Source organism: Trichomycterus rosablanca, chromosome 21, assembly GCF_030014385.1.
Source record: "Trichomycterus rosablanca isolate fTriRos1 chromosome 21, fTriRos1.hap1, whole genome shotgun sequence".
Classification (NCBI taxonomy): Eukaryota; Metazoa; Chordata; class Actinopteri; order Siluriformes; family Trichomycteridae; genus Trichomycterus; species Trichomycterus rosablanca.
The window spans coordinates 21,924,126-21,945,145 of record NC_086008.1 but is presented as its reverse complement, the minus strand read 5'-3'; the positions used below and the strand labels follow the sequence as shown (position 1 = coordinate 21,945,145).

The following is a 21,020-nucleotide window of genomic DNA, read 5'->3' as shown; positions in this document are numbered from 1 at the left end:
AAGCTGTTTATCGCATATGCGACTTGCTTTCGTCACATGAACAAGTAGGCTGTATAGTGAAGGGCCCCCAGGAGACAGTGGCAAAGATTGCAACTTCTTAATATGATTGCCATGTTCTCTCAAGTATTAAAATTTAAAAATTGCTTACAGGGAGAGAATTCTTCTTTTTGGTTAACTTGGTTGTCTAATTTGTTTTCTCTTTGAATCAATTTTCATGTGCACCATTTCTGAGTGTGCCATGTTGCCAGTTCGATTTTAGTTAGAAAATGATCCTGGGCCAGGCTAAAATCAACTTTTTCTTACAGAGAGGGACCAGTTCTGTATGATGGATTTGTTATTTGTCTGGCCCGACTTGAATTATGCCACCAGTATGCTTCTGAAATTGCCCCTTTGAATCAATTTTCATGTGCACCATTGCTGAGTGTGCCATATTGCCTATAGATTTTAGGTATAGAATGAACTTGGGCCAGTTTAAAATCAACTTTTTCTTACAGAGAAGGACCAGTTCTGTATGATGGATTTGTTATTTGTCTGGCCCGACATGAATTATGCCACCAGTTTGCTTCTGAATAAAAATAGGTTTTCCTTACAGTGGAAATGCAGCCTGAAAGAATGAATTGAAAAAATATTTTACAAAGTAAATATTTTAATTATATTTGAATCACATTTTTACATTGACAATATCACAATGAGAATCGGCCAAAAAAAATTATGTTCACGTCTTCATTTAGTTGATTTATGTCGGTAAAATATAAAGTGTGCAGCAAATATCCATGTCGAACGCTCCATTTATGAATAAGGAACCAACTTCAGCCGCTAAATAAGAAGCTGCGAATAAGTAACTAACTTCAGCCTCGTTAGTTTATCTTACTTAGAAATAACACATAATACATATTCAGCCTAAAGTTCATAGACAAATAAAAATAGTTAAACTCACCAAGATTACTAGTTTAAATTGTAAATACAATTTTAAAGATTACAGTTGTACACCAAATTTAAGGTTACGTGTTTACATTCAAAGAAATCCACAACAAAGGGCTGGGACCGTCATAACACTATAATATAGTAGTGTCGGCAAACAGCTCTGTTATTAAATAAAACAGATTCAGTTACACTCGTTCATACTCACATACATTCATGATAAACGTTATGTTAATAAAGCTTGCTTGTTTCGCGTGCTTAGTTCGCAGTTGTCTCACATCTAATTGTTTCTGAGAGAACACGACACTACGAACATGTCGGGTTACGAGTGATCTTTTTCAACTTAACGTACGAACAATTTTTGGATTACGAACCAAATTTTTCGAAACACGTGAAACAACTTGTTTCCAATCGTCTCTGTATATAAGATAAGACTTCATTGATCCCCTTAGGGAAATTAACTATATACAGGGAGTAATCATTCGCACAGCGGGCGGTGTTTTTCCGGTGTTTTCAATATTTAAATGTCCCTAAATAAGGTGCAGAGAGAGCGCAGAGCTAAGAAAATGAAAACAATCTATTACATTTGTTGTTGTATAATTTCTCCTGCCAGTAGGTGTCACTGTTAGCGCTTTTCCACCAAAAGAACCATAGTTCTGGTTCTTGAACCAGTTCTGTTCAGGTTTCTTCGAACCTTGGTGTTTTGTAGAGAACTGACCTGTTTCCACCAGTTTTTGGGAACCAAGTCTGCGTCATCATCGGTGGGTGTTACACAACAAAAGTGAAGAATAGTAACATGATGGCAGAGCAGGTAGATAACGTGCAAGTTCATCTCTTTGAAAATATCAGTGAATATCAGCGGCAAACTGGCTCAAGCTTGTCTGTCTGTTAGTGATGGGTCGTTCGCAAACGATCTGATTCTATTGAACAGCTCTTTAAAACGAACGAAAGGAACCGCACACACACACAGAGGGAGTGTGACAGAGAGAACGCTAGTAGTATGATGACAAAAATTTAGAAATAAACTATAAACTTGTTTAATGATGTTACATTTGATTCGTTCATGGCGCTTATGTTTTAAAGCAGAAACAAACACAGCCACATCTCTGTACAAGAGAGGATTTTTCTGAAACAATGCAATGCAACCACAGCACGTCTTTTTTTCTCATTTAAGTGTTGATTGAATTATGCCTACATTTAAGGCAAGGTAGCAAAACGTTCCCAGATCCAAATCAATATATATCAGTTATGTATAATTGCATTTGATGCCATAAAGTAGCACCACAGTCTGTCCAGGCGTACACTGATGCCCTGAATCGAGGTCTGGAAGGAGATCCTCAAGGAGACCACCCACTGTCTCATCAGGAGCACAAGGAGAAGTTAAGTGTGTGGGGGCCAAACACACGACAGAGACACATTGAGATGCAATGATGGCATTTATGCAGATGTTGATGCTGCCTGTAATTTTTTTTTTTTACTTTGACTTTTGAATCCAGGCTTTAATGAGTTTATGATTTTGGTTTTAATAATTACACAGTTTATATCAGTAAAGATTTGATGTGTGATTTAAGTGTTCCCTTAATTTTTTTGAACAGTGTTTATTTCGTATCTCAAATCACGAACATGTAATAAAACATGTATGTACATGTATACTATGTTTATAAACTCATAAATTACGAAGCGTGTCTATTATGCAACGTACTTGACTGGCAGCCATTTCGATTCAGAGTAAACGAAACTGCGGTTCCTGTTTGGAAGCTTTAGCGTGCGAGACAACGACACAGACGCACACACACACAGTAACATAGCTATTTGTCTTTAATTATTATAAATATTGTAAATAAAAACATTTATAATATTTATAATAATTATAAGCTTTTTTATTTCATTTGTGCTGCGGTTATCATAGTATGGTTATGGACTATAAAACCGCTGAGATGATTCTGACGTTCCTCGCATTGACTTCACAGCTCATAGCAGCAGGTCAGAGAATGTTTTTACTGTGATCTTTAAAGCCATCTATAGTTTACTGTATAATATAAACTGTATAATGTATGATTGGTTTATTTTAAATAACGTTAAATTCGCATAGTTCAATAATATTTCGAACGGTGTGCTGAGTATCCCGGATATAGCCACGCAGCAAACGTTCGTGTGACGCATTTTAGTTTATCTTACTTAGAAATAACATATAATACATATTCAGCCTAAAGTTCATAGACAAATAAAAATAGATTACTAGTTTAAATTGTAAATACAATTTTAAAGATTACAGTTGTACACCAAATTTAAGGTTACGTGTTTACATTCAAAGAAATCCACAACAAAGAATCAGAATCAGAATCAGCTTTATTCGCCAAGTATGTTTACACACACAAGGAATTTGTTTCTGGCTGTTGTTAGCTCTCTACATTTTACAAACAATACAATATACAGACAAGTCTATGTAGACTCTCTACATTTTACAAACAATACAATATACAGACAAGTCTATGTAGATTCTCTACATTTTACAAACAATACAATATACAGACAAGTCTATGTAGATTCTCTACAATTTACAAACAATACAATATACAGACAAGTCTATGTAGATTCTCTACAATTTACAAACAATACAATATACAGACAAGTCTATGTAGATTCTCTACATTTTACAAACAATACAATATACAGACAAGTCTATGTAGATTCTCTACATTTTACAAACAATACAATATACAGACAAGTCTATGTAGATTCTCTACATTTTACAAACAATACAATATACAGACAAGTCTATGTAGACTCTCTACATTTTACAAACAATACAATATACAGACAAGTCTATGTAGACTCTCTACATTTTACAAACAATACAATATACAGACAAGTCTATGTAGATTCTCTACAATTTACAAACAATACAATATACAGACAAGTCTATGTAGACTCTCTACAATTTACAAACAATACAATATACAGACAAGTCTATGTAGATTCTCTACAATTTACAAACAATACAATATACAGACAAGTCTATGTAGATTCTCTACAATTTACAAACAATACAATATACAGACAAGTCTATGTAGACTCTCTACATTTTACAAACAATACAATATACAGACAAGTCTATGTAGACTCTCTACATTTTACAAACAATACAATATACAGACAAGTCTATGTAGACTCTCTACATTTTACAAACAATACAATATACAGACAAGTCTATGTAGATTCTCTACAATTTACAAACAATACAATATACAGACAAGTCTATGTAGACTCTCTACATTTTACAAACAATACAATATACAGACAAGTCTATGTAGACTCTCTACATTTTACAAACAATACAATATACAGACAAGTCTATGTAGACTCTACATTTTACAAACAATACAATATACAGACAAGTCTATGTAGATTCTCTACAATTTACAAACAATACAATATACAGACAAGTCTATGTAGACTCTCTACATTTTACAAACAATACAATATACAGACAAGTCTATGTAGATTCTCTACATTTTACAAACAATACAATATACAGACAAGTCTATGTAGACTCTCTACATTTTACAAACAATACAATATACAGACAAGTCTATGTAGATTCTCTACAATTTACAAACAATACAATATACAGACAAGTCTATGTAGATTCTCTACAATTTACAAACAATACAATATACAGACAAGACTATGTAGACAATGTACAAATTTACATGTTCAGCAGAATTTGCATATGTACAGAAGATATAAAAAGGTGTTTCAGTTATTTTGTCCAACCCCTGTAGATCGCGCACTAGTTTCTGTGTTATCGCCTCAAACAGGGAGCACCTCCACAACCAATTAGTGAGCTCCAACTGCCTACCACACCCACCCCTCCCTTACTGTGGATGCGCGAAGGTCTTAAAGTCTCCGTTTTCAAGGTAGACCTGAAGCAGAAATTTGGCGCTTCACATTTTTAAAAATACCGTAAGATTTGAAAAGCGTGAGGGAGGAAGCAGAGCTTCTGATCAGGTTCAGCTTTATGGAAGCTGACCAGGCTTTCGATTAACGATAAAACTGAAATGTTAAACTATTGATTTCTTTTCACAGAGACTCACTCTCTGCAGTACTTCTACACTGCAGTCAGAGGAGTACATTGCCCAGAGTTCACTGTTGTTGGACTGGTGGATGGAGAGCAGATTGTGTACTATGACAGTAACATCAGGACACTGAGCACAAAGACGGAGTGGATGAAGAAGGTTGATGATCCAGATTACTTAATCAGAGAGACAGAGCGCATGCAGGACGATGAGGACGACTTCAAAGTACTTCTGACTACAATGATGGAGAGATTTAATCAGACTGGAGGTGTGAACAGAGATTTAGTATTGCAATAAACAAGTTGGCTCAATATTTAATGTTCTGTTTTAGTGACCAGATTATTTAAATCTTAGGACATTAAAAAGACCACTGGACAGTAAAGAGATAGGGTTTTAGCAAAAACAAAATGTTTTTTTTTTTTTTTTACTTTCGCAGTCCAATGTAAGTCCATGTAAATCCTGCTACAACAATTCTTAGTTTGTAATAACCATTTCCTACTGCCCATTGTGTACATTTATATTATTATTTGTTTCTGATCGAACGGAACAAAAACTTTTTGATTGACTAAACATGTTGTTATTTAAAATAATAAAACAAACAAAATGACATGGACAAATATATAATTATCTTAATATTTTGCAGGACATCCTACATCCTTTCTGCTCACTCTTGCGACTAGTTTAACTTTGTAACTGATTGTTTCTGTTTTCCAATTACAAATTAAAGCATATTCACAAACGTTCAGTATTATTTAGATCAGGATTTATATCAGGCCACTGCTATGGTCTAATGTTTTCTTCACATCCATCCCTGGATACCTTTTAATGTGTTATCCTGTCATTATCCTGCTGGGACACTGATGCAAAGTTTTTTTGATAGTCGTCTTTACAGTTGGTGTGATTCACAACCTCCTGCTGATAGGTTGATTAAATTTATAAAGTTTTACTGCTGTGCCCAGAATATACTCTGGACAGGATGCCAATTTCTTAAAAAAGCCATGAAACACAACTTTTTCCACTCGCACATAGATGTAATTTAGAGTAGCCAGTCCACATATTTTTAAGCAGTTAAGATACAAAAGTGTCTGCTTTAAGCTCCTTTTCTGTGTTTAATCATTTTGTAGAGGAGAATTTTAAATGATTTTAAAATGTTAAATTGTAAAATGTTTTTTACAGCATTAATATTTAGAACTTGATTGCTTTATATGTACCTTGTATATATTTATGTTTTAATATAGTTACTGAATAATTTCCCCCATCAATATTTATAAGTACAAGGTTAAAAGACATTTTGTGTGTACATGTGAAGTAAAAAAGTAAAAGCTTAAGTGGTTAAATACTTAAGTACTTAATACTTATGTTAAAGTGTTGAATATTAATCTAAATGTTAAATATTATGAATAATTTGAATTTTAAATTTAGATAATAAGGCACTAAGTGTGTGTGTGTGTGTGTGTATCTGCAGGAGTTCACACACTGCAGCAGATGTACGGCTGTGAGCTTGATAATAATGGAACTATTAGAGGATATGATCGATACGGTTATGATGGAGAAGATTTCCTTGATCTGAATCTGGAAACTCTCACCTGGAATGCAGCTAATCATCATGCTGTAGTTCTTAAGGACAGACACAGATGGGGTAATGGTTATAAACGTGACCAGAAGTTCTACCTGGAGAACGAGTGTATGCACTGGTTAAAGAAGTTTGTATCGTATGGCAGAGAGACTCTGGAGAGGAAAGGTAACGTGTTTCATCTTCTCTGTTACTGTAACTACATTCATCACTGAAAACCTGCTGCTCATTTCCTCACTTCATCATCATCATCTTTTATTGCTCAGTTTTATTTCTGCCTCTCTAAAACAACCGAAGAACATAAAAGTTAATGAACAGAGGAAAAAGTTACTAAACCCTGTAGGATTACTTGTACTTATGCATTTATTATTAATACAATAACTGAACTTTATTATGTAGCTTGTTTACAATCTTAACTGCTTTTTTACACCAAAACACATTTCCATAATGTAACAAGTCTTGTACATCTCATGCAAAAATCCCTAGGTGAAAATTTGATTTAAAACTGGGTTGCTGTTCTATATGAACACACTCTCTACAGGATACACACTTCTGCACATTTCAATTAAACAATTGCTGTTTATTAACAACATTTAACACACAAGGAAAAAGATAAAACATTGTGCAATTCATGAAATCCTTAGTTTTTTACTTTTGCCATCCATGTTCATTTTTGAAAATAAATACCATTTTGGAGTTTCTTCCTCACTGCAGAGGATGTAATAAGTGTATTATTATTTTGCATGACACTGTGAGCCGAGTATAAATGTTCTGTTTATTGATTTTTCACATAATTTGTTTGTACAAAGTACAAAGACATGCAGTCCCCTGAATTGCGACCCTGAATATGACAAAGTGGTGGTAAAACAGACAATAAAGTAAAGTCACAAAATATTATCATTAAAAAAATCATGTTTGTGCCTCTGCAGATCGTCCTGAAGCCTCCGTGCACAAGCACTTCCCTCAACCAGAGCTGGTGTGTCAAGCTACTGGTTTCTTCCCCAGTGATCTGATGATGTCCTGGCAGAAGGACGGAGAGGAAATGCACGAGGACGTGGAGATCACAACGACTGTACCCAACCAGGATGGAACCTTCCAGAAGAGAGCCGCTCTGAGAGTCTCACCTGAGAAACTGAGGAAACATGAATACACCTGTGTGGTTCAGCACAGCAGCCTGGAGAAGGACTTAGTGCTTAAAGCTCCAGGTAGGAGAACCACGTTCCTGTAGAATCTCCACATTTCTATTGTAAAAGTGTGATTAGAGCTTCTAATAGAGCTTCTGTTCTGGTTCATGTTCTGTAGATGTAGGTGGAGGATCTCTTGTTATCATCGTTGGTGCAGGCGTGGCTGTTCTTGCTCTGGTTGCTCTGATTGCTGGAGTTCTGATCTGGAAGAAGAAGAATTCTGGTAAGAAGATAAAAGTGATTTCAGGAGAACGAATGTCGAGACTTTGATTTTTAAACTGGATTTATTGAGTAAATGAAACTAGATGAAGAACTTCAGTTCCATTCAGCAGTAGATCATCTAGAGTTCAGAGTTCCTGTAATAACTGGGGCTTCATCCTCTTTCTTTCAGGCTTCAGACCAGTTCCAGCAAAACCCAACAGCTGTAAGTGTTTATGATATCTGGGTGGTTTGATAAACACAAATACATAATTTACCAGGTTGTGATGTTTATTGTACACAATTTTTTACTTTTATACAGCGTGGGAATCTGTTTCTGAAAACACAGACTCTTCCTCCAAAAGCTCATCCACCTCCTCCAATGGCTCTGATATTTCTTTAATGAAGGAATTAGACCCAACAACTGGAACGAGGAGTCGGAGTTGAAAAACTCTCTCAAACATCCACACACATCTGCAGATCTTTTCTTTTCTTCTGGAGCTTCTGGAGGGGGTTTATACTGAGAGTCTCTTATTCATGTTAGATGGGATTATTGGGGGGGGGTTGGGGTTTTTTAGTGCTGTGCTAATTCTGCTAGTCTTGTATATGATAGTGTTTCATGCTGTTCTTCAATGGTCAGGACCCCCACAGGACCCCCACAGAGCAGGTATTATTTATGTGGTGGATGATTCTCAGCACTGCAGTATCCATATGTTTTGTTCTCTGTGGATCGTCACCTTGCCGTGGTGGAGAACCTTGTGTGTTCCAGTGAACCCAAGAGCGATGCCGTCTGGAGCTTAAGCTCCTGGAAGGGTCTCCCATGGCGGTAAGGTCAAAGGGTGAGGTTCCAGACAAAGTACGATCCAATAGCAAGTGGCTAATGCTAGCGGTAAAGTGCGGTGATAGTGGAAGTAAAAACACGACAATATTTTCGTTAAGTAAAATATAAAAATAACTAAAAGACAATGAAATATCAGATTCATGTAATCACAATACACAGTGAGTGCACAGCAAGGGATTTTGGGAATCTGTGTAACCTGCTTAACGTTACTAGACCATATATTATTTTTTGCACTGGGGCCCATGAGCTCCTAGTTACACCTCTGCTAACACACCACCACCATGTCAGTGTCACTGCAGTGCTGAGAATGATCCACCACCTAAATACTGTAATACCTGCTCTGTGGGGGTCCTGACCATTGTAGAACAGCGTAAAAGCAGGTTAAAATGTATGTAAAGAAATTTATGTATAAATATGTATGTATATTGATGAACTATGTATAAATATATTAACGTGGTTTGTATGTGTAAAATTGTATTTTAAAAGTTTTCACGGTTTGATGGGAGTACGAAGATGACTTCAAATAAATCAGTAAAGAAAACCACTTGTGTTTGCATGTGCTTGAGAGGGAGCAAAAACAGGGCACCACACAATCATCCAATCATTTGCTTCTTTACACCTTGTGTTGTTAGTGTCTTCTGTAACCTACTGGGTGACTTGTAGCTCAGGCTGGGAGATGTTTTAGCAGGTCGGTCACTCTTGGGCGGATTCACTACATTTACATTTTCAGCATTTAGCAGACGCTTTTATCCAAAGCGACCCAACAGTGGCAACTTGGTGGTGGCGGGGCTTGAACCGGCAACCTTCTGTTTACTAGTCCAGTACCTTAACCACTGAGCTACCACTGCTCACTACTGTTCCAAGTTTCCTTTATTTCAAAATAATGACTCCCACTGTGAGTCCTAGCACCTTAGAAAAGGCTGTGTAATACATCTGTAGAAACTTTTAGGTAACTGCTCGACTTAAATATGAGTAACCAACTACCTCAGAATGTTTATTTCCAGGACCACAACCCTGACTAGAATATAGCACCAAAAATAACGATTGAATCCACTCGACCGCTGCATCAAGACCTACCAAATGGCAGAAATGACACAACGCTGCGTCACATCAGAAGCTTTTCAGTGTGGTTAGAAATGGACTAAAAGCTCCACAACATGAACATATTATTTTTTTCTTTTTTTTAAATTCTCTCTAGTTGTTGCAGCATTAATACTGATGGAAGCAACATGAGCACCAGATCTGTTTATCAGGGGCTCCAGGAATTGGGTTTACCAGGCCAAGCTGCCAAAAACACAAGCAATGTGCAGTATAGTGTCAGGTAAAGTGGTGTAAAGCAGATGGCAAGTGGACTGTGGAGCAGTAGAAATGCATTCTCTGGAGTTATTTATCACAAGTATCACTAGTAATCGTCCCACCAGCACAAAGTTTCCACTGTGGGCCCTTGAGCAAGGCCCTTACCCTTTAGCTTGAAATGAATTTGGTGGCAAGAACTGAACTGGAACTGAATTCATTCAAACAAACTCATGTTTTATTCAACATTTTTAACAAACATCTGTAAATTAACAGTTTTATATTTTAGTGGTGCAATATTTGCAAAATCAGTCCAGTATAACGACAACCGTGTAATTACTGAATTAAAATGATTCCTCACACTAACATTATTCAGAATTAGAAAATACATCAGAATATTTACTGCAACCTGCTCTGTGGTTTCATTAAATGTTCATCTGTAGTGTAGAAGTCGAGCTCATCCAGCTGTCGTCCAGATGCTCAGCAGCAGGTAACAAAACTTCCACCTCATTATGATTTTGAGGACGGATGAGAAGTGTGTAGTAACTCAGACCTGATTTAGTACCAAATCTTTTAAAGGCACGCGGGATCCATTAGTACTGACCTGAGGAGGAACGGGGTTCCAGCTCACGGTGGGTCTCAGTTCCTGACGGAGGTGAGGTACGCGTTCCAGAACAGAGCGATCACGTTAGTGAACAGAACCCGGAACTACAGAGAGAAACAAAGAAGGATTAAAGCTTTGGGGTTATGGGTTTGGATTAGGGGTTAAAGGTTTGGGGTTAAGGGTTTTGGGGTTAGTGGTTAAGGGTTAGGAGTTAAGGGTTTAAGGTTAAGGGGTTTAGGGTTAGGGATTTTACTCCTGGAAGCTGAGGGTGGAGCTTTACTGGCGTCTCTCACCTGTACAGGTACGTAGTTGATGTTGATGAACTGAAACGGTGTCCAGACCTTCCAGTTCATCTTAAGCGCGGGCCAGTACCTCGTCTTCACCGTGTCCTGAAGATCTGCCATGGATTTACCCTGCAACAATCACACCGAGAGCACGGTGGTTAGGGTACCTGTAATCAGAACCACTAAACCTTTGGAGCTCTGGGAAAGGGTGCGCGTACCTCCAGAGCGTTCATCACAGTGAAGAAGAGGAGGAGGAAGGCAGGGGTGAAGACGAGCCGCTCCAGCAGGAGTCGTTTGAGCATGGGGAATGATACAGCCACTGGAAACATCACCTCCAACAGCTGGTAGAAATAATGGCTCACCGGTCCTGTGATGACCAGACTGAAAACACACATTTATTATAATAAATCAATCGTATCAATGTAATAAACCCAAAATTAAAATCATTAAAAATTAGTTCCAATTAAAATAGTAATAAGTTGTGTAACAAGTAAACAACTGTAAAATGGGTTTGAGTTCAGAGTTGGCGGATCACCATACCCAAACACTGCAAAACGAAGGGGCCCATAAACGTCCACGTTCTTTCTGGAACGTCCTTCTTTCAGCTTCTTCTTGGCCTCGACAGCCTGAGAGAGCAGGTTTCCAGTAAGCCTGTGCCTTTATGCACAAAGCCAGGTCCATATTTTGACTTGAAAGAAGTCCAGTGGGATGAATTGGAACACTGATTGTTCATTCACACATCTTAAGCAAAGAATTCCCAAAAGAGTGGAGGCTGTTATAGCCACAAATAAGAAACTAATTCCATATTAATGCTCATGGTTTTAGAATAAAATGTCCAACAAGCTTAAGGATAGGTGTCCACATACTTGTGGTCATATAGTGTAACTGCTGTGTGTGTTTTGTATCGTATCGTGGACTTGACGTTACCGATCTTGACGGGGAAGCCTGGGGGGAAGCGGAGCGTGACGAAGTCTTTGAGGCGGGCGAAGTGTGTGCTGGTACGAGCCATCAGGTTGATAATGGGAGTCACCTGTTCCACCAAGGAGAGGGGGTGTTCCTCGCTCATCCACAGTGTGCCCTTGAACCTGAAATGCACACACAAATAGACGTTTTTACCCCCAGCCACAGATTCCACCTCCATCTGTGGGATCTGAGATACAATCCATCCAGCTCTGCTGCCCTGACCCAGTGGGATGTTCCTGAAACTCTAGCAGGAGCCGACTAGGGGATGTTTGATTGAGATGAGATGCTCAAACCACGTCAACTGGCTCCTTTCTATTGATAAAAGCATCTGCTCTACTTTGAGGTCCCCCAGAACGGCTGAGGTTCTTATCCTATCTCAGGGACCCAGCCTAATGCACCAGCAACCTCATTCTACTAAGTATTACCCACAATCCTGTACATGAGGGAACTAGGGAATGAGGAAAGCTTCATCTAAAACCCAAGCTCCCATTTCACCACCACCGTTTCAACATGTCAAAGAGTATGTGTTCAAGTATCTCAGAGGACTGGAAATAGACTCCATTTATCTGACGTTACTCACCTCTGGGTTCTGATGGTGAGCTCGATGGGTCTTCCAATGTCTCGGTCCTTCAGGTCAAAGTCCGGGTTGAAATATTCCTCCGGTGTGATGGCGGTTGGGTTGGTGGCTGTGGCGTATTCCAGAGTCAGATCCTGCCGAACCAGCACATTTAAACACTCATTAATGGGGGGAAATCTGTACACATCGACAGTCGAAGACATAAAACTAGTAATAATATTAATAATACTAATAATAATGAGTGAGTGAGTGAGTTACCCCTTGGGCGCTGATCTGCTGCTCTACCGTTCCTAGAAACGACTCCAGAACGTTTCTCTCACCTGGAGGACAGACAGGGTCGGAATTATGGAAACAATTCACTGTGTGATCACAGTACGACCTGACGTGACCAAGTTTCATTTGTATTTCACACATTTTATGACCTAACAGCACCAGGGTCCTGAGCACCTGGGTTCAAACCACGCCTTTGGTGACTATCCATGAGGATTTTGTTCTCTCAACGTTCCTACAGTGGGGTTCTCAGAAACATACAGAAGATGGATTGCCCCTATGTGAGTGTCTTGATATCCAGACTTGTAAATCAGGGGCGCGTCTCATTGCCACTGCAAGAGTGACTCCCTTTGTTTGGTGGACCCACAGTCAAAAGTAGGAATAACGATGTGTCTGGCAACTTCACACATACTGGAGGAGACATGCTAGCCAGTGAGGGTATCATGCAGTACTGGCAACCCAAAACAGGATGCCAGAGTGCACAGGAAAAGAAAACACTCCAAACACTCTCTCTACTACGGTAAATCACTCGTCTCGGTATTTTTTACTCAGTTCAGTCAACACAGTATTGATCCAGTAACTGTACCAGGTATTGACCCCAGGTAATACCAGAATGTAATAAACACTGCTTCATTACAGTGTATCAGCGTCTATTTACTTTTGATCCTGGCTTTCTCCTCATCAGTAAGGTGCTCCGTCCTCGTCCGAATCACCACGTTCACGTTGTTGACCGAGAAAACCTACAAACACAAAATATTAGACATCATCAAGAAGATCAAAAGTATGTGGACACCGCTATTGCTTTGGGGAGGGTCCTTAATTGTTCTTTATAGGTCAATAAAGACATTCCACATCAGTGCCTGACCTCACAAATGCCGATTTGATTGGATGGGTACAATAACCTGGGCAACCTTCTATTACAGAGGGAAACGACAGAGGAAAATGGGAGGTCATCTGTCGGTGAGCTAAAGCTGAGGCATAAGTAGGTTTTGCAGCACTATATCTGATGAAGTCTCTCTATTTTAAAGACTGGACATTCAGGAGGACGTGGAGAACTGAAGTGAACCCACCTTGGATTCAAATCCGTTCACCTCTTCTGTTCTGTCTGTTCTCCAGCCCCAGATTCCTGATTTACACCTGCACACATCGGCATCGTGAAATAAACTGAACCAGAACTTCAGGTCCTGGACCAATTACTTATATTTACATATTTAAAAAGTGCTCATTAATTCATCGGGGTGTCCATATACTTTTGGCAGTATAATCCTACCAAATAGGTAATGAAACTATTTGTGTCCAGCTGTGATTTCAGCTGGATCAGTGGTTGCTGCATCACCTCAAGTCAGGTCTGTGAGTTTCGAATGTTTGTACAATGTCATTGTGAGTTTCCTAACATGCATGCAGAAGGTGGATTGATTGGTGAATAACTAAGCGGGTGAGTGTGTGATGGACTGATGCGACACCGACCTTTCGAAGGAGATGTCCTTGGTGTCGAGGTAGGTGTTGACGACGGGCGTGGTCAGCCGCTTGGCCACCTCCTGCTGGTCGGGCTGCATGGAGTCGAGCGTGACCTCGTCCAGCTCCCGCGTGATGTCAAAGCGCTCGGTGTCCACCAGCTGCTCATCGTGGTTAACCTCCATCAGCTCAGCGCAGTTCTCTGTCCACACACACACACACACACACGTGTCAGCTGTGCAGATGTACGACTGTAGTTCCGTTACCGGGGTGTGACTGTGCGGTCCTACCGTCTCCTCTGAAGATGTAGCTCCGCCTCCCTCTGATCCACGTCATGTTCTCGAACCCGAGCAGCGTGGCGTCCACACGCAGGCTGGCACCGCTCTTCCAGATCCGACACACGTCGCTCGGGCACACGCGCGACACCAGCGGGACTGTTACACCACACACACACACACACACACACACGTTGTAGGGTTAATGTGTACAATCCACCAACTGGTCTTACCACAATAATTTTTAGTGTCTGTGGGAATTTGTGCCCATTCAGTTAAAAGAACATTTGTGAGGTCAGGCACTGATAGTATATGAGAAGGCCTGGCTTGCACTCGACATTCCAATTCATCCCAAATGTGCCATATGTCTTTATGGTCCTTAATTCATGTTAAAACAGAAATGGACCTTCCCTAAACCCTAAGCTTCATAATGAGGAGTGTCCACATACTTTGTAAACTCTTGCTAGTGGTTATGATTGAACTATATGTAGTCTGATTGCTCTATACTGGAGATCACAGAGCGAGAAATGCCAGGATGTGCTTACATGGTCCGTATGGGAGGCAGTGCACACCGCATGTCCAAAAGTATGTGGACACCTGATCATGAGCTTGCTGGACAGGTGATACTGATAACTGGTGGAGTGTGAATGACACGGATGCTGTGGATGTAAAGACTTACTCCAACTGGTGAACTCCCACTTCATCTCCATGTAGAAATCTGAAAACTGCACGAGAAAAGAAATTTTACTTAAGTCTAGACCTCCTAAAGGAAACTGAGAGTTACATCTACGTGAAGATGGAGGAGAGGAATGATGAGCGTCATCCAAACGTGCCAACTAACGACAGTCGACTATTACTCATAACTCCAAGGCTGGTTATCACTGTTGGACCCCTGAGCAAAGCCCTTAACCCTTAATAGCTTTGCCTGTTCTCACATGAATAAACACTGTGAATAAAACCCAGTTTTTGGAACCACTGACCTCTTTGATCTTGCACAGAAGCTCTGGAACTCCTGCCAGCGCAGTGGAGGCTTTGAGGTAATCACGCCGCTGCAGAACCAGCTGCACCATCTCAGGATCTCCGGTGCTGACGGCTTCGTGCAGCACTGCACACACATGCAACCTTCATACTTAGCATCCATCAGTAGAAAAAGATGTTGTTGCTCTTGGTGTGTTTGTGTGTAGATGAAGTCTTAAAACTGAGATGAACTTATTATCATGTTGATTGGAATACAGACAGCTTGCTGGACTTGTAAGCTTCACCCCAAACCAAATAACCTACTAATGACACTACTCTAACCAGGTCCTACACACTTAGAATACAAAGCTCTAGTGAATATAACCGTGAGTGTGCTGGACTCACCGGTCCAGTTCTTGGCGTTCTCTGCAGTGACCGCGGCTCCGTGTCTGAGCAGCACTCGCACCGACTCCAGGTGACCGAGAGACACGGCTAAATGCAGCGCCGTCCGACCTCTCGGGTCCACCTCCTCGACGTTGTTCTGGAAATATAGAAGACCAGTTTGTTGTGGATTTTAGTGAACATCATCTGTATATTCATGCACAGGATCATGGTTCATGGGTTCGAGTGTCGTGTGTTGGTGTACTGCAGGTTCCTCTGTGTCTGTGTTGCTCTGTGATGGACAGGCGCCCCGTTCAGGGTGAGTTCTTACCCCACACATACTGTATTACATAGTTTAAACCTTGTTTTTGAGTGTGTTTTACACCCTTATACAGCCATGTTCAGCCATATAACAGTTTTATAATATAAAAGAGAACATACAAAATATACTTATTTTACATTTCACTCTTTCATTTCACCAGATTCTAAGAATCGTGGAAAAAGAGTTGTCCATGATAAGATTCAGGCTCTTTCTTTAATCACTGTACTTCTAATATCAGTTAGTCAGGTTGTCCATTGGTGCCTATGTTTGTGGTATGGACAGTCTTGTGGCCAGACCCACCGTGACCCTGACCAGGGGTGTAAGATAGAGCTCTACACCATACTTAGTGCCCTTTATATCTAATAGTGAGCAGTCCACGTTTAATAATGCGAAATGGTAAATTATTTAAGCATTAAATTATTTAATTTGGTATTTTAAGAACGTTTTATTTATAAAAGTTTTGTATTATATGCATATAGTGCAGTTAGCTTCCAGAGAACAGTTAGCTAGCTAGCTACTCTGTTAGCTAATCTACCTACATTATAGTGATATAACCATAAAGTAAAAATAAATATATACATTATATAAGTAAATAAATGTATATGACTGTAAATCTACCGTGGGAATGTGTTTCTCCAGCTGTCTGTAATCATTCTCCCACACCAGCAAGTGCAGAGGAAACTTCACCCTAAAGTCCATCTCTGTCCAGAACAGCACCAGATCCAGGCTCTGATACTAACCTGCTCCTACATTTATTATTTTATTCATATAAACTCATTTAACTGCGATTATTTACACATCAGATTTACTCAGTACACAGCAGAGACTTTCCTAATCAAACTTTTCAACAAAACAAGGAAGTGTTCGGTTCAAACCACTGACCAGCGAGGGGGTGAAAATTTAAAATAAAAAACAATACAACTTATTTTTAAATACTGTTTTAATCATGCTGCAGAATTCGATTATTGTACTGCGCTTAAAACTTCACTTCATGTGTGTAAGATAATTTAGTTTGTGTGGTGTAACGATGGTCTCGTCCATGTACAGGACAAACCATTTCATTTAGTCAGGGAGAGTCGGGTTGTACCATTTTATTACTGTAACCCCATCTGCTGGTCAAAATAGGCAGCACAGTTCTTGGACGTTTGTCACCGTGTTACAGGTTCTTTATGTTGTGGATTCTGTTATGGTGAACTTGTCGGGCTCGAATACTAAGTTTGCACCAAAGATGTCTGCTGCTACTGTGCCCAAATAATTCAACTTTGGATTCATCTATTTAAAGCATTTTTCCCAGAAGTCCTGGTCTTTAGGTGTTCTCTAGCAAACTGTAATTGTTCTTTTCTTAACAAGAAGGGTTCCCAGCTTGCACACCGCCCATGAAAACCGAATAGTCTCCTTCTGGTTGCATGTTTTGACATCAACTGTGGCTTGAGATGTTATTTTAGCATTGTTGGAACTGACCTGATTATGTTGGGCTTTGTTTTAAATGCTCTTCACTTCCATACGTTCATAGCGTGTTCTGTGTTGTTTCAATTCAAATAAAATACATAAACATATGGATACCTAAACATTCTGTGAGAAGTGGTGCCTTTATAAATGTGGAGCATTTAAGCATCATAAACGATGTGTTTGAACCTTCATTTAATGCTTGATGTAAACTGAAACTAAAAAGCGTTTGGACGCGCACCGGACACAGACACGCCCCGGTTTAGAAGATGTAAATCTAAACCTTATTTTTCTAAATCGTTTTCTTTGTGCTACAAAAGGTTATATGTGCTTACCGAACAGTTAATGTTCCTGTGTAATATCTCAAGAACATGGGCCACAGAAGCTACCTACTGGAAGTGCCGCTTTCTATCATGTTTGTTTTATCTGCGACATCAGCGGGTGGGTTCGATTATTTTATTATTTATATGCATTTTATTTCATATTTAGTAACATTTTATTATTTCATTTATACGCACATATTTTATACATATTTAAACACATGACTTCATAGCTCGTATTTTATATTATTATTATATTTATACCAAATCTACTGGGACCGTGGTAAGGTTCGTAACGCGAACAGAATAACTTTATATTTATAACATCCCAAGTTTACTCATACAAATTAAAATCTCGTACCTTATTTAATTATCTAGGTCAACTTTTAAATACACATATGCATGTTTCTCACATGCTACGAAACTTATTCTTGGAAATAATTACTCGGTTTGTTTTGTAATCATTGTATAGTAAGATAAATAAATCTACTGAAAAATTGTCCCAGTTTTTTATGTGATGATTTCAAATTTGGACGTATTTTGAAGTAACATACAAAAGTTTGGACAAACAAATTACCTATTTTCTGTTCAATTTAAATAATAGCAATTACATAAAAATGATAAATAACCTATTATTTATAAACATCAACCTATAGTAACAAATCTAAACATTGTTTGGCTGCTTCAGTCGCCCCAGCAGATCTGGTCTGCATTCTTGATTTGGCACAGTTTCACAACTTGACCAACTTAGATTAGGGCCTTATTCAGGGGCACAACAGTGGGCTTGAGCTTGCAACCTTATGATTCTAGTCCAGTACCTTAACCACCGAGCTACCACTGCCCTGGTGTATATGTTCCAATCAATCAAACTTTTGACTTCGAGTGTACAGTCACGACTTTCAGCAAATCAGATGAACTGTGTGATCACAGATTATTAAACACATTTACAATTGCTCTTTTATTTTAACAGGGAAACATTCTCTACAATTCATCCAGACAGTAGTCACTCCAGGAACTAATTTCCCGGAGTTCACTGCTGTTGTTTTAATGGATGGAGAGCAGATTGTTTACTATGACAGTAACATCAGGACGCTGATCCCAAAGACAGAGTGGATGAAGAAGATTAAAGATGATCAGACAGATTACTGGACACAGGAGACAGAGCGTATGGAACATGATCAGTATGATTTAATAGGAAATCTGAATACCATAAAGGAACACTTTAATCAGAATGAAGGTAAAGAAACATTCATAGATTTAATATTTTAGTAACAAAGAGTTTTTTTCAGTATTTGGTTCTGAAAGGTTCTGTATAAGGTTTTGCATCTGTATGATAAGTGAATTTTGACAATTAGTAACAATTAGTAAAGTGTTTTGGGTATCTTCGAATGTGAAAGCTGTTGAGGTTATATTTAATAGCAGAAACACAGTTTTAAGGACTGTTTTCTTTTGCAGTCCAAAAAAAAAATCTAAAAAAAAAAAAAAAACCTTTCAAACTTTAGACAAACTTAGTGTGTATTAACCATACACTGCTGTTCAGCTGATACATTCTATAAAAGACACTATGACACTGGTAATTAGCAGTGATCATTAGCAGCCTATACAATTAATAGATGAATGAATTAATAAATGTAATTGTCGCAGCGCTCACAATTTTGTTCAGAAATGCTTTTACAATTATGAAAAGTAATAAATAAATATTGAAGAGAAGTATTTCTCAAAATCCCTCTTCTATATACTGTATGTGTGTGTGTGTGTGTGTGTATCTGTAGGAGTTCACACACTGCTGGTGATGTATGGCTGTGAGCTCTCTGATGACAACACTACTAATGGATATGATCAGTACGGTTATGATGGAGAAGATTTTCTTAGTCTGGACCTGAAAACTCTCATCTGGACTGCTGCAAATGATCACACTGTTATTAGTAAACTTAAATGGAATAATGAGGGTTATAGTAAAAAGGAACAGGATTGCCTGCAGATCACCTGTATCGAGTGGTTACCGATGTTTGTATCATACGGTGGAGAGACTCTGGCGAGGAAAGGTAACATGTACTGTAGCTACATTCATCAACATCCATCCACATGATCAATATCATCCATCCATCTGTCTATGCATCCAAACTTTTATTTTAATACTTACTCTTGTTCTTTTACTGTACAGATACAGAGCAGATACATGTCCCAACATCTCACCATTTATTTGATTGTTGATTTATTATATTTGTAAGGTGGTGTTTTACACTTTGGTTTTATTTATGTCTGGACAGGTACTTGGAGGTTACTCATGATTTATCAGTTTAGGTTTAAACACTGTCATGGACAAACAAAGGGAGAACATGCAAACTCTTGATGTCTTTGCAGATCCTCCTGAGGTGTCTGTGTTCCACAAGCGTTCCTCTTCTTCAGAGCTGGTGTGTCACGCTACAGGTTTCTTCCCCAGAGGACTGATGATGTTCTGGCAGAAGGACGGAGAGGAACTGCACGAGGACGTTGATGACAGAGAGACTCTACCAAACCAGGATGGAACCTTCCAGAAGAGAGCCGTTCTGAGAGTCTCACCTGAGGAGCTGAAGGAACATGAATACACCTGTGTGGTTCAGCACAGCAGCCTGGAGAAGGACTTAGTGCTGCCAGTTCCAGGTAGGTGAACCACGTTCCTGTAGAATCTCCACATTTCTATTGTGAAAGTGTGATTAGAGCTTCTAATAGAGCTTCTGTTCTGGTTCATGTTCTGTAGATCCAGATGCATTGATTTGGATCATCGTTGGTGCAGTCATTGTTCTTGCTCTGATTGCTGGAGTTCTGATCTGGAAGTTTTCAAATACAACTGAAAGTAATTGAATGATTTGTTTTATTATGAGGAGATGAATTAATTAATCAGACTAGACAGTAAGAATCTACTGAATTGTTTTGTAAAGTTCAGTTCAGTTTAGCATTAGATCATCTACAGACCACAGTTCTTACAAGAACTCACTCGTCATCTTCTGCTTTCTTTCAGGATTCAATCCTGTTCCACCTGGTAAGTGAACCTTGAATAATTATAGAACAATTAAGGTGTTTTTAATAACATGATA

The 21,020-nt window shown here is 39.0% G+C and overlaps 3 protein-coding genes across 5 annotated transcripts; 2 read left to right on the top strand and 1 right to left on the bottom strand.

Moving 5' to 3' along the window:
• Positions 1-2,613: 2,613 nt before the first annotated feature.
• LOC134335663 (class I histocompatibility antigen, Non-RT1.A alpha-1 chain-like) lies at positions 2,614-9,337 on the top strand. 2 transcript variants are annotated; one of them, XM_063018248.1, is made up of 8 exons: positions 2,627-2,720; positions 2,831-2,904; positions 5,011-5,268; positions 6,466-6,741; positions 7,503-7,778; positions 7,876-7,980; positions 8,149-8,181; positions 8,278-9,337. In XM_063018248.1, exons 2-8 carry the CDS (start codon positions 2,832-2,834, stop codon positions 8,400-8,402), a joined length of 1,146 nt encoding a protein of 381 aa, XP_062874318.1. In that variant the 5' UTR covers positions 2,627-2,720; position 2,831; the 3' UTR covers positions 8,403-9,337. The 2 variants fall into 2 exon arrangements, with proteins under 2 accessions (XP_062874317.1, XP_062874318.1); XM_063018247.1 differs by having other exon boundaries at positions 2,614-2,904.
• A 1,902-nt stretch (positions 9,338-11,239) lies between these two features.
• LOC134335662 (ankyrin repeat domain-containing protein 13A-like) lies at positions 11,240-17,013 on the bottom strand. 2 transcript variants are annotated; one of them, XM_063018246.1, is made up of 12 exons: positions 16,796-17,013; positions 15,880-16,015; positions 15,498-15,622; positions 15,197-15,242; positions 14,533-14,676; positions 14,255-14,444; positions 13,858-13,924; positions 13,446-13,527; positions 12,776-12,837; positions 12,521-12,651; positions 11,905-12,062; positions 11,240-11,358 (listed from the first exon to the last, which is right to left on the bottom strand). In XM_063018246.1, the coding sequence occupies exons 1-12, from the start codon at positions 16,874-16,876 to the stop codon at positions 11,336-11,338; spliced, it is 1,245 nt and encodes a 414-aa protein (XP_062874316.1). In that variant the 5' UTR covers positions 16,877-17,013; the 3' UTR covers positions 11,240-11,335. The 2 variants fall into 2 exon arrangements, with proteins under 2 accessions (XP_062874316.1, XP_062874315.1); XM_063018245.1 differs by having other exon boundaries at positions 11,268-12,062.
• A 981-nt stretch (positions 17,014-17,994) lies between these two features.
• Positions 17,995-20,787, top strand: LOC134335754 (BOLA class I histocompatibility antigen, alpha chain BL3-6-like). The gene is made up of 5 exons (XM_063018348.1): positions 17,995-18,064; positions 18,914-19,180; positions 19,716-19,988; positions 20,308-20,586; positions 20,684-20,787. The coding sequence occupies exons 1-5, from the start codon at positions 17,995-17,997 to the stop codon at positions 20,785-20,787; spliced, it is 993 nt and encodes a 330-aa protein (XP_062874418.1).
• The last annotated feature ends 233 nt before the right edge of the window (positions 20,788-21,020 follow it).